Source organism: Xylocopa sonorina, chromosome 3, assembly GCF_050948175.1.
Source record: "Xylocopa sonorina isolate GNS202 chromosome 3, iyXylSono1_principal, whole genome shotgun sequence".
Lineage (NCBI taxonomy): Eukaryota > Metazoa > Arthropoda > Insecta > Hymenoptera > Apidae > Xylocopa > Xylocopa sonorina.
Genome location: NC_135195.1, coordinates 16,750,157 through 16,767,500, shown reverse-complemented (window position 1 = coordinate 16,767,500; position 17,344 = coordinate 16,750,157). Strand labels below are relative to the sequence as shown.

Genomic DNA, 17,344 nt, shown 5'->3' with positions numbered 1-17,344 from the left:
TCGTGCGTTTTTTTTCACGCTTTCACCATCGTTTTCCTCCCCGACGCCCACTCTCTACGCTCGATTTACTTCCCGCGTCTCTCAATTTCTATCCGCTAGCTAACCGCTTAATCGTCATTCGAAATGAATCCCTCCGATTCATTTGATCCGATCGGTGGCATTCGCGTTAGCCGCTCGTTAGCCGCTCGCTCGCGTGCGCATAAATCTTCGAGGGGAATGCGAATTTTCTCTATTTTTCCCGCGGTCGTCTTTACTCGACATGCACGCGCGCATGCACGCGCGCATGCACGCCGACAGTCTATCACGCGCGAATAAACTCCGCCGTCGCGCTCCGAACGCAAAGTATTCTGTGCTCGCGTTACTTTGTCTATCGTATTATATTATAGTTTTCTTGTAATAGGAAATCGGTCCACTGCATGCGGAAACTAGCATTACTGGCTAGGAAGTACTCTACCCCCCCGCCCCCCGCCCCCCCCCCCCATATCTATCTCTATATGGGATCCCTTTGCTAGCTGGCCTCAAAACAGATAATAAATACACTTTCACCGGCTTCGTTCTTTCGGTCAGTTCATAAATGTACGCACTCGATACGATAATTGCGCATTTCAGGTATCCCATGGTACGCGAATGCGTCGCGATTAACTGGAAGAAGGCTGACCATGCGGGGCAATTTCCTTAGCGCCCGAGAACCGCGTCAGAAAAATACCTGTTGCGACAGAATTAATTGTAGCCGCGCGGCGGTTCTACGATCGAGACGACGCGTTTTAGAATAAATACGAGCTACATTTTTTTTCCAGATTATCGTTCCGCGAAATCGTTCGAACCTTGAGCGATGCAACTTGTACAAATTCCCCGCGATACACCGAGTTACGAGTCACCAGTGTTATAACTGTCTTTTTTCTTAGTTCCTTTACTCTTTGTTCTCTCGGTAAAGTTGGCTAGTTTTTTCAGTTCTCCGACACTTATTATTCTTTCTTCGAGCGCGATATCGAATACTTTGCTAGCTACTAAATTTGAAATCCATAAGATTTACGGTTCGTACGGTCGAATGATTTGCTTCTTGGAATTACGAACGAATCGTCGTGTCACCATTCGGTTTATATCGTAGGGGTGACAAAAGAGCGAGTATAATGGCGAGTTTGAATGGGAGCAAGCGATAGGTTGGCACGGCGCGAAGCAGGGTTAGGCGGTGTCACAATGAAATTGAAAGATATTCGCGCATCGCGTCGTTTTGATATCGCGCGCACAGTGATTTTATGGAATACAATAGGCAATATAGAAGGATCAGCTGAACAACGCCTCTGTTGTTCGCGTGTTTGCGTGCAACAAGCAAAGAGAAAACGTGTACAATATTTCTCTCTCTCTCTCTCTCTCCCTCTCTCTCTCTCTCTCGAAGCCTTCGTTCCCCATTTAATTAAAGGGTGATCGATATTGGGTTTCGGAATACGAAAATAGGCAATCGGTAACGCGATTTAATAGAAAATAATGGGAGAAAAAGTTTGAATTGGATAATAAACACCTGGTAGGTATGCGCGTGGGTCGAGCATCCGTGGATTTTCGAATCGATACGACCTTCGGTGGTGTTGGCGGCGGCGGCGGCGGCAGCTGTGCAAGATCAACCGGAGCACCGGCTCGAATATGTATCACGGCACGCGTACTGGTACTTCAAATTGCATGGTTAATCTGAAATTGAACGCGACGTTACTATAATATTGTAGAATTGTTAATCGAGAAAGACGGTGAGAATCTGTACGCGCGTGTAAATAACGAGGTCGTTTCCGAAACGCAGAGTTTCCGGGTACGCGTATAAGATTCGTTCGCTCGCGAATGACAAACGAGCGAGCATAACTTGGATCGAATTAACTTGGAACCGGTCGGCGTACGTTTGATCGAGTTTACCGGACCGTATCCACCAGGATGCCTGTACGTACTCGGTGGTAATCAATCGACTGTAAAATGCTCGGAAGTAGGGTAACCTGGTAAGTGTCAGAACCATTTGCAGCCGTCGCGTCGGGTGATATTCGACGGTTTCAACAATTTTACTCGGCAAGGTTTTTTGAAACGTCGTCAACCCGCGACGCAATCGCGATGAAAAGAAGCTGACGGAGCAGCAGCAGCAGCAGCAGCAGGTAACGGGAATCGATGCAAAGTGGCTCTGAAACGTTAATCTCCTATTAGACCGAGGTTAGCCAGTAATCGTTTACCAGTCCTGCGAAATTTAATAGAGACGCGTACGGCACGCGCGTACGCCAATTAAATTCCACCGGAATTTATCCTTGCCAGTTGTACGGGCATTCCGTATAGCTTACTTTCTTCTATTTCGTTCACTCGCAGCCTTGATTATTCCTCGGCCAATGACCGGTTGTCATCGACAGCCGCGTTGACGAACGCAAACAGACCACCCCGAAGCTTCGCCACCTATCGTGTTATTCATCTTTCCGTTTATTCAACGTTACTTTAAGTATGTTCGAGATCTCCGCCAAGACTCGGCTAGAATTTAGCTATAGGGCTCGATCCGATGTACGCGCAGACGACATATCGGGTGACTCGGACGCTGGCTGGAACTCGGTTACGGAAGTTTTATGGATGGACGGATTGAATTTACTTACCATTTTGAAAAGTTTCTTAAAAGGTTCCTTAAAAGGACGCGAGTGTTTCTTGGACACTTGTAAGACTTGACTGTCTTGTCAATCGCTATAATTAACGATTGAATGAAAAATTGTTCGGTAGGATTAAAATTGGTGTACGGGACGGAAACAGTTGCGCGAGGCTTCCGTTGTTCGGTAACCTCGACGAACGTCAAGAGGCACAGAAAAGGAGAGGCAAGAAAAAGCGACACGTCATGAAAGTATTCCAAGTACTCTTGACGTTACTTGGCATGATCGTGACCACGGACGAAAATGTATACCATGGTAGGTAAGTGGTTTCGCGTCCTGGGACGATTATCAATTCGCGACAATTCAGATTCTTTCTCCTCGTTCTTCACCGTGGCGAAGAAAAAAGTTTCGATCTGTAGCGATAAAGGTTGCGTGGTGGTAAAAGTTTAGCGAACACGATGACCGAGTTAAGCAAGGTTAAGGGATGGTGTGGTAAACTTTTTCGTTTTTCGGTAAACACGCGGAGAGAGAGAGAGAGAGAGAGAGAGAGAGAGAGAGAGAGAGTTGAAACCGGCAAAACCGTGAACGAAAAAGAGCAGAAGAGGCATATTTATTGGGACCGTTGAACGCGTGTAGGTACACGAGGAACGTCCACGATCCGGAATTGCTGGTTCCGAGAAGAGTATTCGAAGACGGGAGCTTCGACAGGTACTGGTTGCCGAATTTCTACGATCGGCGAGAGATGGCCGCCCGCGGGAAGAGATCGACCGAGACGGATACCGATAAATTGCACCTGGTGTTGCCTTTCAACGGGATCGAGCACCACGTCGAACTCACCCCGTACCACGATTTCATCTCGCCCCACATGGTGATCGAGAGACGGGGCAGCGGTTTCGCGAACGATCTGAACGAGGCGTTGCGATTCAAGAGGGCCCCCGATCAACAGTGCCATTATCGAGGCATCGTCAGAGGGCACCATCCGTCCCGAGCTGCCCTTTCTTTATGCGATGGCGTAGTTAGTAAATCTGATCGTTCTCCATTCGAGAATCTCGTTCGATCGGAGCTCTTGGGGGGAATGGACGTCGCATGGACGAATGGTACCGCGATCTAGATTGATTCTACAAATGTATACGATAATGTACCCGGTAATTCCTTGGAGGTTTCGCGCAATTGAACCCGCTGGACCAGAGACAATTATTGAAGCAGGAGCTGCCTCGTCGAGACTAACAATCAAGCCTCTTGTTACGCGTTTTAACCGTAATAGACATTAAATATATGGTATCGACGCACCATATCGCATATCGATGCCGGCTCGACGTGTAACCGGCCGATGATCGACCGTACCTAATTTCAGATTAATTAACAAAACGAAGGAATAAGAAGATATCTGATTTACAGGTTGGTTACGTTCAAACGAATCACGGTCGATACTTCATCGAGCCGGCGCACGAAGCCGAACCGCAGCTCGACGGACAGCACGTTCATATCGCGTACAAACGAGACGACCCTCACGACGCTTCGAAGAAACACTGCGGAACTAACGGTTGGTGGTTGGCGAACAAGAATTTCCTACCTTTTCGAAATAATAATCTATTTACTTGGATAGACAACTGGGAAGCAGCGTGGGCGGAACAGTTGGCGATGCGACAGAAGCGACTGATCGAGGGGAATCCGAGGGAGGCGACGCGGGCCGCTTCCGTCAGTTTCGCCACGCACAGCATTCATCGGTACATCGAGATCGGTTTGGTCGCGGACAGAAGGTTCCTCGATTTTTACAACAACACCAATTACGAGCAGTATCTGTTGACCATTATGAACATGGTGTCCGATTTTTACCACGACAAATCTGTCGGCAATCAGATAGACGTTGTTGTTGTTCGTATGATATACTTGGAGAAAGAGAAGGAGGAGGTAACGTAATAATAATAGTAAGTTAAAAATAATGAATTGATTTGTTGATTTAGTTAATTTTCGTTTGCCCGCAGATCGATTTGCTCATCAGCCCCGCAGCCGAAGAGACGTTGGACAGCTTCGCCAAGTGGGCCGAGAAGATGAACCCTAAGGATCACACTCATCCTAATCACTACGACATAGCGGTTCTGGTGACCAGGTAAAACCTTTACCTTTCCTCCTCCAAGAGGAGGAAAGAAGGAAGAAAGAACAAACTGCAAGAAAACCAATGGATATTGTAGATACGATATTTGCTCGGAAGGGACAAACTGCGATTTGATGGGCCTGGCATTCGTCGGAACTGCTTGCAATCCCGAGAAGGCAGCTTGCATCAACGAAGATAGCGGTCTGCTGCTTGGAATCGTAATTGCCCACGAAGTTGGTCACGTGTACTGTCCATACACGTTTCTTTTCTATCCTAAATCCCTTCGCTCGCGGTCCCTACCGCTCGTACACGGGCGCAAAGGGGTTAACAGATTTCTCTCGGCAAATATTCGATTCGGTGACATTCCAGGATGGGCTGCTCGCACGACGACGTGGACATTAGCGGGTGTCCACCCACGGATAAGGATACGAGTTACTTTGTCATGTCGCCGATCGTGTTCATCTTTACGATTAGATGGTCGACTTGTAGTAGAAAATTCATTACCACTCTGCTCGAGTAAATATCCCAGTCGCGTTACCGTTTGGTCGTTTTGCTTTTGCTTTTTTTTCTTTCCTCGTCGATCGATTAGGAGCGGGCTGGGCGAGTGCTTGAACGACGACCCGAGAAATCCGCCGGAGAGATTCAAGTACCCGCACATGTTGCCTGGCGCGATGTACGACGGAGATTTTCAATGCAGGATGACCTTCCCTAATTCGAAGCTTTGCCTGCAGGCCGAAGTAAACGATTGCTAAGTTATTCGATCGGACGAGTCGACGGATTCACCCTCTCTCTATACTTTCAGTATCAGGAGTGCGGTAGTCTTTGGTGCCAGGTTAACGCGAGCTGTTTGTCCCAGGGAGTCCCCATGGCCGATGGTACAAAGTGCGGCGAGAAAAAGGTTTCTCTCCCCGTGAGATCACATTTCCGTGATCCGTTGTAAAAAGAAGCGTAATTTTGTTTTTCTCCTGTTGGGAAACGCGGTGCATCTGTTCAGTGGTGCATTCAGAAGAAATGCGTGGAGATCGGCACCCGACCAACCGCGATTCACGGTCGGTGGGGTCGTTGGGGTCCCATGAGCGATTGCAGCCGAACCTGCGGCGCTGGGTTGAGCTACGCCGAGAGGGAATGCGACAATCCACCACCCTCGAACGGAGGCAGATATTGCATCGGAGAGAGGAAGAGGCTCTCGATTTGCAACACCACGGTATTCTTTCGAAGCAAGAGTATTCTTGTTTCGAAAAGCTAAGCCTAGTTAGCAGGGAAATCCACGTTGTTAACGTTGTTCGCGATCTATCGCGTGCGCTCGTGTAGTTGATCGATCGCGAGTCACTATGGCATCCTTATTTTCCACGTAGAATACTATTTTTGGAGCGGTTTAGAAACCTGTTTTCAATTTCATTCTCCGCTCTAATCTCTCGCGCGATATTGCGAAACCTATTATTACTGTTGTTATAAAACAATAGATACGATCTTAAAATTGCGATTTAACGAACGGTTCTTGCACCGTGTCTCTCTATCGTGCAGCCCTGCGACCCGAAAAAGCCGGCGTATCGCGCGGTGCAATGCAGCTCGTATGACAACCAAAAGGTCACGGCCGACGGGCTTCATCGATGGCTCCCGTACAAAGCTTCGAATTTAGACGCGTGCGCGTTGTACTGTATCAACGAGAACCACGTATTCGTCAAGCTCCAACCACTGGCGAACGATTCGACACCCTGCAAACCTGGCACGAACGACATGTGCGTCGCTGGCACATGCAGGGTACGTTTTCATTCGAAATCTATTCGCTTGAATTAGAAAGAATTGATTAAAAGTAACGAGGAACAAGAGAATCGTTGTCGCAATCTAGAGAGAGAGAGAGAGAGAGAGAGAGAGAGAGAGCGTTACGTACAATCTCGTGTTAGCGAGGTCAGTTTCAGAAGTCGTTTTTCTTTTTTTTTTTTTTCTCATCAAATCGATTAGCATTAATCTGACATTGCTCTATTTGGAGGAATTATCGCGTTGCAGAAAGTCGGATGCGATTGGGTGTTAGACTCGAACGCGATCGAAGACAAGTGTGGCATCTGCAAAGGCGACGGGACGAAATGCAAGGCGGTAAAAGGTGTTTTTAACGATACGCAAGTTAGAGGACGTAAGTATCTCGGGTTCGAATACGGAACAGCTGCGCGTACGCGCGTTCATTTAAAGTGGAAAAACGTTTGTTAACGATACGACGATACGCGTGCGTTAGCCTACGTGAAAGTGGTTACCATTCCTAAGGGCGCTCGAAGTATACACGTGTCGGAAATGAAGCCTAACAAAAACTTGTTGGCAGTGAAACTCGAAAAGAGCGGTGACTACTGTTTGAATGGAGATCTGTAATTATCAGTTGGTATTAATCAGTTCGACGTAGTAACACACGATGGATCGAGCAGTGTTTTAACGATTGCAGCAAGTCGGAACCGATCGGTGATTACGAATGCGCGGGATCCGTGCTTCTTTACATACGGCCCGAGGTAACTAGAGAGGAGATCGAAATAAAGGGGCCCATCACGGAAGACGTTCGAATAGAAGTATGTTTTACCTCGAAAGAAAGTAGAAAGTAAAAAGGTGGTAACGATGTTTAACGATCGCTTGTACGTGTTTACGATTTTAGTACGTGTTTTACGCGCCGAGGAGCAATCCCGGTATCCGATATGAATATTACGTGATGTCGACTGATCCGTCGTACACGCCGAAATACGTATGGGATTTCATGGAATGGTCCGCGTGCAACGCTAAATGCGGCGGTGGCACAATGGTGATTTCAATATTTAAATCGATTAAACATTAGGTATAATAGGAGAAGCGTTATCTAGATTTCAGAGGCGTCGTGCATCGAAGAGAACGGTGGAAAGGTGAGCCCGACTTTCTGCGAGGGCGTACCGCGGCCGGATCCGAAGAGCCGGGTTTGCAACAACGATCCCTGTCCGGCGAGGTAAACAATTTCACTAATTGAACGAAGCGGTGTCCTCTCGAACCGTATAATCTCGTTTAAGATGGCGCGTCAGCCAATGGAGCAAGTGCAGCGCTTGCGATGGAAAGAAGGGCTCGAGGCATCGGAAAGTGCAGTGCGTCCGACCCGCGGCGCGCGCCGGCGAAGACGACGTCCAGGCTAATCTGGACGCGTGCAAGGGTCGCGTGCCAAGACAAAAGGAAGAATGCGTAGGTGAGCCGTGAGGAAAGAAAAGAAAGGAAAAGAAAAGAAAAGAAAAGAAAAGAAAAGAAAAGAAAAGAAAAGAAAAGAAAAGAAAAGAAAATAGTTAGCGAAAGCACCGTTGGCGGTTGGATCGATTCCCCTCTCCCTCGGTTACAGGTCAGAGACCGTGCAGGAAGAGCTGCCCAAAAAAGGCCCGAAACGCCTCGAAGAGAGAACCGGAGAGCACGACGGAGGAGAAGGAGCGGTCGCGCGTGCCTCCGGAGGAACGGAGCAAGATGCTCGACAAGTTGGTGGACACGAGTCTGGTCCGGTACTTGGAGAAGGCGTACGGTTTGTCTCGCGAGTGGTCGATCGCCGACGAGGATAAGAAGAAACGCGGCGCTTGCGAGCGGAACAATCTGACCACGCCGAAACCGGGATCGATCATCAAGGACTCGATCCCGATCGATTCCGTGGTGCTGATGGAGGCGCCTTACATCGAGGAAACCCTTCGGATGAATCTGTCGGACAGAGCGTTCCAGGAGTCCGGAGACCTCGTCGGTATCAGCGTCGACACGTCTCACGCGAAGATTTACAACGGATCGGAGGCTGTCAAGATGCTCGACAAGTTGAGAGGCCACCGTAACCTCACGCTCGCCCCCAGAAAAGACGAGAATCGCGATACTCGCGATCCGTTCTCGGGCTAGAACAGAGTATATTTTCTTTCGAACGACTAACGATTAAAGCTGCGAAATTCAATTGCCCACGTCAATGGATATCTACACCGTTTTGCACGCATCGGTGATTATCAAATTTTTAATTGACGCTTTTAACATCGCAACGGTCGATCGATGGCGTTGGAAACTTAAGGTTCGACAAGATCGATCACTCTGCCGGACGAATTACATTCTACTATATCGCGTTACATTTTGAACGATTTCTTGAATATTCTTTCATTTTCTGGGTAATGGTTCCGATCGATCGGTTCCATACTCGCGTCCCTCGGTCCTTGACGGTAGCTGTCACCGATAACATCTACATCCTGCTCCGAGTGTCCCGAGGTTCCTCTTTTCTCGCGTCCGACCACGCAACGCGACGCAACCTTGCCAGTCACCGATCATCCATCCGCAACCAACGCGACTTGTCTTGTCGCGGAAGAAGAAAGGTGTCGCGGGAAATTTCGTTACCATTCATTCGATTCAGCGGTTTTTTAATTAAAATGCCACCGCTCTGATAAAAGATCTCATCTACGGCGCGATCCAGGTGAATCGTAGCCTACGAGGGCTCCTTTCTTTCGCGGTAAACGAACACCTCGCCTATTCGTCGAAACAACTTACTCGCTCGACGGAATCATGGAAGCGGAGCGTGCGACAAGAAGAAAGAAAGAAAGAAAGAAAAAAGAAAGAAAAATACATTTATGTATTCCGCTCGAGTTCAGTTCTCCGTCGAATGGAGATCTTGTTCCTCTTGATTTTTAATTTGAACTTTCCGTGCCTTAAGAAAGTAGGTTAGTACCGAGAGGTGTACCCGAGCGAAATAATATCGTTGGAAGTACCAGTGTGGAGTAAATAATGTCCGATAGAGAAACGTTGAGTGCACGGTGACAGTGGGAGGAGGTGTGGTAGTAATTGGGTAGACGTGAACGTATACCGAGGGGCGAAGGTGTTGCGCGTCCCGATAAGAACTGTCCAACCATGGACACCTTGTTCGAGATATAGTTTATCGATCTGCGGCAGCTGCTAATTAGCGAGCCGCGTTCGTTACGTTTACCAATACCGGCGAGTCCTCCGCGACTTGTCCACTCGTATGTCGAGAGAGCCTCCTGGTTTGATTCTTATCGCGTCTAGCCACGCCCTCGGGTCCGCCACCTCGAACATTCCTAAATGATCGCTGAAATGATCGGGGACGATAATCTTCTCGCGCGAGTCTACTATATTATGTTATAGAATAGTAAATCGGTATCCTGGACACTATCGACGTTCCTTGTTTTCTTACGTTTCTTTTTCATTTTGTCGTTTTCGCATAAATAAATAAATAAAGAAAGAAAGAAAGAAAGAAAGAAAGAAAGAAGATTGCACTGCGAACGTATCGGAAAATATAATCTAATAATACGACGGGATGCCTGCTCGATCGTTAGAGCGTCTCGATCGTAGAGGCTGCGTCGAGATGCCGCGCCGCAGCGTTGGTTACCCTCGCAGACGTGGTATCACGGTGGTCGAGATCACCGTTGGATCTATTTTTCAGTTTAGCGGAGTTTAGTTTTCGATTGAACAGCGAGCACGTTGTCTCCGCACGTTGGCTCGCTCTTACTCGACGCGTCGTCATCGTTAATTAGGTTTCTAGACGCCGATGCGCCGCAGCAAGAGAGAGAGAGAGAGAGAGAGAGAGAGAGAGAGAGAGAGCAACAAGACCGCAATAGAGATTTATCCTCGGCGTGCAATAATTCTGGCAGATTGAATAAATGAAAGTCGCATCTGCCGCGATTTCATCCCGCAACACCGTTAGCAAAGTTATAGATGATTATAGAAGATTTTTCCTCGAATCGAGAAATCATTCCATCAGCCGTAATACCGGTTGCGGTCGTGTAATCACGTACCGGTACGTGACGCGGGGAAACCGAAAATATTTTTCGATAATCGCGGGAAAACCCGCGGGAACGTGACGTAACGGTTGGCAATGACGAACCGAAATACTCACGGACGCTCGCACTTTCGGTCGGCAAGTATCGACTAAACTCTAAATACGCATACTCGGTGTGCTATCTACGGAGCGAACCGCGTAAAAATAATCGTTGTATCATCCGTTGAATCGAAGCATGAAACATCGGGAAAAATAGAGGCATTAAACGGACACGTGATAGATATTATTTCTTCTCGAATGCTCGACTGATTCCCCGAGGCGTAGAACGCGCTCGACGGCTCGTTCCTCATGCGCGCGAGAGCTCTAATTACTTTGATCGATAGAACCCGGCCGAGTAGTGCAGACGGGTGCCGCGCGGTCAGTCCAAAGCCCGCGCAAACTACTCGCTTACGTACACCGTTCAGGGGAAAAAAAGAAAAAAAAACAGCTGTTCTAGCAGAACGCTGGCTGGCGCAACGTCTTAATCGGAGTCGCATTGTTATTCAAATGGCCGGGAGATTTTTATCCGCGACTGTTTTGCCCTCGGATCCCACTAAACCAGTTTCTTGTAAAAGTCCTCCCGTAAACCGCCCGCTCATTTCTAGAGCTGTATTTATAGAGGATTATCGCATATCGTAAACAATACGCGTATCGTTCCGACGCAAAAACGTATAATTGTTTCGCAATCGGCTTCCAGCCGTAGCCAGTTCGTCCCGCGTTTTCGGAGCCGGTGGTTGTTTCTTCGCGGACACGCAACCCTCTCTACCCTTTCCCACCGGAACGGTTTCGTGTCGATCGCGATATCGGCGAAGCGATAGCACGGGACCGGGTGTCGCTTATCTAAACGACGAGGCGACGGGACGCGCGATCGTACGTATTTTCCTAAGAGGATAAGGCAGACCGTGCGTGCGGTAAAACCAAGGTAAAAGTAAAAGGTTCGCGTACCAGCCGGCAGATGGTGTCTCTTTATGGGCGAATCTATCTCGAATCTATCTCGAAATTATCGCGTCGATATCGCGTCGATATCGCGATCGAATCGCGTTCAAATCCCGATCGTCGACGGGGATTTCGTTTTGTTGGAATTATTTGAAAAACGTGGTAGACGTTATTATAGCAATTATAATTGCGATCGTTGTTAACGCGGATAATTAATGAATTAAAGTAGAAAGTTAATAGACAGTGGGTTCGAATGAAATTTTCTGGCTCGGAGGGAAGCGAGGGAAATGAATTACACTCGGAGTGGAGTCGTTTAAAAGCGGGCCGATTATTTTATGCCGCTACCCGATCGAAAGGGTGAAAGGTGGTGAAACGAGAACAGGTCAACCGTTTCTGCGTAGTGCGTAATTGAAATGAAAACATTTTAAGCCCGGGAACGAAAAAGCAAGGCTTTTCGTTCTCGGTGACACGGATATTTGTAAACGAAATTTGGAGAAAACGGTGTTCAATTGAAATTGCGATACATACATATGTTTGTAGTAGCAGAGAATGGTGGTCAGGCGAGTGTAAACCTAGCTGGGTGGGGCTAATTTTTTGTTCGTCAAGGCAAACAGCTAGACAAATTTAACTAATTTCGCATGCGCGGACGGCTTAATTAACGCGGTGAAGTCGTTGAACAAAGCAGAAAGTGTTTGCAGCTGCCTGCCGCTTTACACTGACCCCGGCTGTTACAAATATGAATTACTTAATGAACAAATGGAAGCAATTAATGAAACCGCGCCGGTTCACGAGATTACGTGCATGTAAAATTTCTTTCTCTTTGAAGAGAGAAAGAGACAATGAACTCTCCGTGTTTCGCCGACACGGAATTAACGCGTTTATTATGCTCCCCTGAAACCAGGGGATAATTCTTCGTTTGGTAAACAAACCGAACCAGCCTCTCTGTTGTCGCGTTTAATTATAAAATTATAGCCAACCGACATTGGCCCGTTCGCGATCAAACATTTCGAATTACGAAATAACGAGGCTGCGAAACGATTTGAATCGATCGGTCGATCAGCTTCGACTAGAACAATTGAGAAATCGATACGAAACGCGATGTATTCTCTTGGTCGCGACGAAATATGACGGAAATATAAAGGATACGGAGCACTACCGCCTCGCATAATATTACCAGGAAAATAAGGAGGAGGAAGCGTCGCGTAACGTAATATCCCGTTGAAAATTGGGACGGGTCATGGGGAAAGAGGAGCGTGGTTAAAAAGATACAAATTTTTTCTCTCTCTCTCTCTTTCTCTCTTACGATTCCCAAACGGAATCGTAGATTTCTGGAAGAAATCCAGCAGCTCTATCGCGAAATTGTTTATCGTTCGTTGCATCGAAAATGAACGAGAGAGTTGATCTGATAAAGTTTTATCTTTGCGTGGTTAACGTTTGAAAGTACAGTAGAAAATTCACTGTTAGCGGAAACAAGAAGAAGAAGAAGAAGAAGAAGAAGAATGTAGCTCGTACGCGTGACCGATGCGGTGGGCTATGCGGTATCCCGTGTGCAGACCAACGTCGTTTACAATGGCAGCGCGTTTGGAAGAAAGAGGGGTCGCGAGTTCCCCTCGAACGATCGTCGAGGTAGCAGTGAAACCGCACGAGCTCGGCGACGAATCACAGATGTTGCTGCTTGTTCAAACGAACGACCGACCGAGGTTTGCCTGGACACGAGTCGCATTAATTTCGACGAGAGGCTAGTTTGTTTCTATTTGTTTCTATTTGTTTGAATAATCCGGTGAAAAATGTAGATAAGAGCTAGTTCGAAAGTTGAATCGAAGGGAATTAGTTGTAAAGGAAAGTGGGACAGAGTTGGCGCAGCATGTCGAGCAGCGTCAGCTCACAGCGTAATTCTCGATGTCGAAATCCTGGCGATAATCGAGAACGGTTTTGTCGAGTACCAGCAGCATAGTTCCATCGTGTACGATTTGGCCTGGTTCTTAGTAAGTGGGTGGCTTTTCTGCGAACTGAAAGCGCGTTTGGCAATGGTTTTGGCCATATTGCCGGTGACGTTAGAGAGAATCTCGGCGTTCCTTGGGATTTCGTCTGGTCTCTTTTTGCGGACGACATGCGGGTGCTCGGTTTCTTTGGTAAAGTCGCGACCCCGCCACGATCGTTTCCTTTTAATATATCCGGCCTGGAGATGAGAACGCCGAGATTCCTTTCGCTCGGAACATTTATCCGATCGTCGTTCGGCAACGGTGGTTCAAACGGTGGTTCAAACGGTGGTACAGTTTTCTATTATTTTCTCCTGTGTTTGATAATTCGCAACTAAATTCTAATGTCGGCCACTCCGTCACTCTGGTAGGTGACTTAAAATGGCCGCGTTTGATGCAATCTCCTTAAAATCGTAAAGTTCAGATTAAAGCGGTAAAAAGTTTTATACTCTCGGCTGGAAAGTTGAGTTGCTCGCAGCAATTCTTTTCCAACGGCTGACTCTCGCTTCCCGTTCCTCCTTTTAGTTGAGTTTTTCCTATTTTCTTTTAACTGTGTTCATTGTTTCGAAACTGGAGCCCGGTATATTTTCGACCATCTTCCGAGATCTCTTTCCGGTGGAGGCGTAATTACGCACGATACGGACGATTAATAGCGAAAGAGGAAGCTGCGCTCGGCGTATCGTTATTGCGGGGCGGTCGCCGTTTCCACAGTTTTTCAGATTTACGTCGACGATAGACCGGTTGGACGATGGCGCTTTTATTTCCACACGGTTCCGAAACTAAGGCTTCTGCTACCGTGAATTAATGAAATTTCCCGGTGGAAACGCGCCCGATAACACCTCTCGTGGACCCCGTGTGTGGAGCCCGTTACACGCTTATCGTGTCCTGTCTGGAGAAAAAAAAAGGTAGAGAAAGAGAAGAGCAGAGATTAATTCGAATTCCATGCGGGTTGACGACGCGTAATCATCGAGAGAACCACTCGAGCGTACGTGATGTCGGTGAATTAGCGAAGCGTCTCGAGTCCCGCGAAAGGACTCGCGTCGGGTCGTCGCGACGCTCGGCGAAGGTTTACGTGACCGGATATACAGAGACGTGTAATGCTGGCGAGTAAACAGAGTCGAAAGAGTCTCCTCGACCAGAGTTAGTATCCGCGAGAATGAATATTTTTTTCATTCTCCCCGCGAGAACGAATCGGCGTCGATTTGTAAACTCAATTAGCGCAGAAACACTATTAATTCGGTGGGAAGTGGAATTAATCGACCGCCATCGCGACGATAAAGAGAGGCATTAAATGCAACGGTGCGCGCGGACGGAACTCGGGGGCTTGATGAAACTGAAATTCCAGCTTTTTCATCGTTTCGTTCGTTGCTGTTGTTCTTGTTATTATAAATATTATAAATCCTCGAGTTTATGATGTTAGAGGAAATCGGAAATTCGCCAAACTATGACACAAGGATTATCGCGCAATATTTTTCAACCGGACGTTCAATGGTCCATCGGTTGACCAAGTCCGATGGATATCGGTAACGAGCAATTCGGTGAAAAAACAGTCGGTGAAACTGGTTCAATTTTAAAGAGCGTCAAACGCACGAGTAGCGATGATATCGTGGAACGTTAAAATCTGACGATAATGATGGTCGACGGAACAATTGGGTTATCGTTAATAAAGTATCGTTATTTACCTGACAACTAGAACTCCGTTCCTGTCGCGATATTTATATCGAATTCGACGCTTAATTGTAAATTGTTTCGAATCGTTTCACCGGCAGACCTTGCGCAAACGTGCTTTAACCGATTGACCCGGTTGCGGTATCGTTTATTCGGTGAAAAAAAAAGAAAGAAAAAAAGAAAAAATGAACGGTATAATAACAGAATAATAGCTATTTAATATCGAGATGGTTGCTGCGCGATACGTTTCGAACGTTCGAACGGGTAAATTGTTTGATCGGTTACGTTTACAGTGCACAGTTTATCGAGCCGTAATTAAATCGAAATTTCAGTGAAAGGGCTGTTCTAATCGAAAGTAAAAGATTGGAGATTGAGAGGATTGAGGGCCGCGGAGTTCTATACGGTTACACACGTACAGGTAGGAAGAGGGGTTCGTTAAAAATTGGAATCTCGTTAGCAGTTTAGCAGTCGTTAAAATTTGATTTATGCCAGAAACGCATAAACGGAAAGTTTTTCAATTCGGCCTACTTTCCTTCAGCGGTTTTCGGCTGTTGCGTATTTCCATTGTTTTCGATTCTCGCGGAAACTCCAATTAAAAGCTTGGAACGGATATCTTCGTCTCGAGATTCACGTATTATATCCGAAACGTTTCACTCGGAATGTTACGGAACGGCATGGAACGGAACCTGGGTATAATTAGACTCCTCGAATCTTAATCCGGGTCTCGTTACCGCGAAAACCATGAAATTAGTAGAGTTTCGATGGTTGCAAATAGGACTAACGATCGCTAGTTGATTTCTCGCAACGGTTGCATCGAATGAAACAAAGTACACGGTATCGAATGTTTAACCAATGTCGATCGATTTTTCAGCCCGCGACTACGTATTTCGAAGGATCGCGCGACGACAGCTGCGCTTCTAATCGAAAACTGAATAGAGAACCGCGTGGGTTCCAAAAATTGAATTAGCGTCTGAGTCGATCGGTTGTAACAACCCGTTTCCAGATGTGTTCGGTTCTAAACACATCCCGGCCCTATTAATCACGTATCGCAACGGTCGAGCGAACGCGTTAATTGAATGAATCGATACGTCCATTTGCAGGTATTAATCCAGCCGGTGGTAGTTGGGACAACTATTATAGCACGGAATAACGGGAAGGCGTTTCGGCATAAATTGCGATTGAATTTGAATCGGTTTCGTTAGTCGATGTTTCTCTATTCGCGGAAAAGTTTCTTGATCCGGGGAAGCTTCGAGAAAAAGCATTAGTAGTAGGATGCTTCGAAATTTATTGCTCGCCGGCTTAGCGGATAAGCTCGAGGAACAGGATTCGAGGCGTGTTATCCCAGGGAAATGAGTTTAGTTTCGAGTTTCCTTAGCAACGCGGTGCGCTCGCGACTTTAACGGGTTCCTCGGTTTTATAGGGCGCGGGGTGTGTAATTTATGCGTATATTTCTGCATCGTTCCCGAGATATTTATTTGATTGTTCGAAGAAACGAAACGAAACGAAACGAAAAGAAACGAAACGAACGGTTCACGGTTCACGTTTACGTTTAGAGGCGGACTGTAACGCAGCGATTCAGATTTAAGAATTAATGGCCGGTGGCACGCGAGGATGCGTGCGCGAACACATTTCACACCTGGCTGCGTAAATAGAAGTATTATATTTATCGATTTACTTTGTAAAATCTAAGATGCGAGTAACGGTATGTTTGTCGAAATTACCATCCATCTACATAGAGAGAGGGAGAGAGAGAGAGAGAGAGAGATGGTGGTGGTGGTGGTCTGGGGCATCAACGAGTGGCTCGATCCGAGTTTCGTGTTCCATTACGCCGGCGGACCGAAGCTTCTATCGGACCAAAGCTCCGAGGATTTAGACGCGCCTTTGTATATCGCTGCTAGGAATACGTCGTTACGTCGGGGCGAGTTTACCGTAGGACCGACTACGTGAGTTGGGTGAAATCACCGGGTGCCGCAATTTCAGATTCACCAGCCAAGCCGAGTCGAATCGCATCGCATCGCGTTCCCTTTCGACCGTGTATACAACCCGCGAACCGGACTATTAGAAGAAAATGGCGAAAAATTGCCAAACTTATACACACACATATATATATATATATATATATATGGAATAGATGGATAAAAATACGTAGCCTGGATTCGTTGCGGTTTAAGAGTCTTGACACTTGGGGGACTGGTTGTCCTGAAATTTAGCAAGTGACTGAAAATCGATGACCGCGTATCGGTGAAAATGTCAGCCCGTGTAAACGGTCGGCGTCGATAGGCTATCTCTCCGT

At 47.1% G+C, this 17,344-nt stretch overlaps 1 protein-coding gene across 1 annotated transcript; it reads left to right on the top strand.

Annotated features, from left to right (window-relative positions):
- Positions 1-2,842: 2,842 nt before the first annotated feature.
- LOC143433509 (A disintegrin and metalloproteinase with thrombospondin motifs 12) lies at positions 2,843-8,556 on the top strand. The gene is made up of 18 exons (XM_076910849.1): positions 2,843-2,916; positions 3,234-3,612; positions 3,996-4,140; positions 4,204-4,508; positions 4,583-4,707; positions 4,790-4,936; positions 5,062-5,208; positions 5,282-5,429; positions 5,495-5,590; positions 5,687-5,896; positions 6,217-6,453; positions 6,700-6,823; positions 6,923-7,049; positions 7,124-7,244; positions 7,328-7,471; positions 7,530-7,648; positions 7,710-7,879; positions 8,027-8,556. Exons 1-18 carry the CDS (start codon positions 2,843-2,845, stop codon positions 8,554-8,556), a joined length of 3,348 nt encoding a protein of 1,115 aa, XP_076766964.1.
- The last annotated feature ends 8,788 nt before the right edge of the window (positions 8,557-17,344 follow it).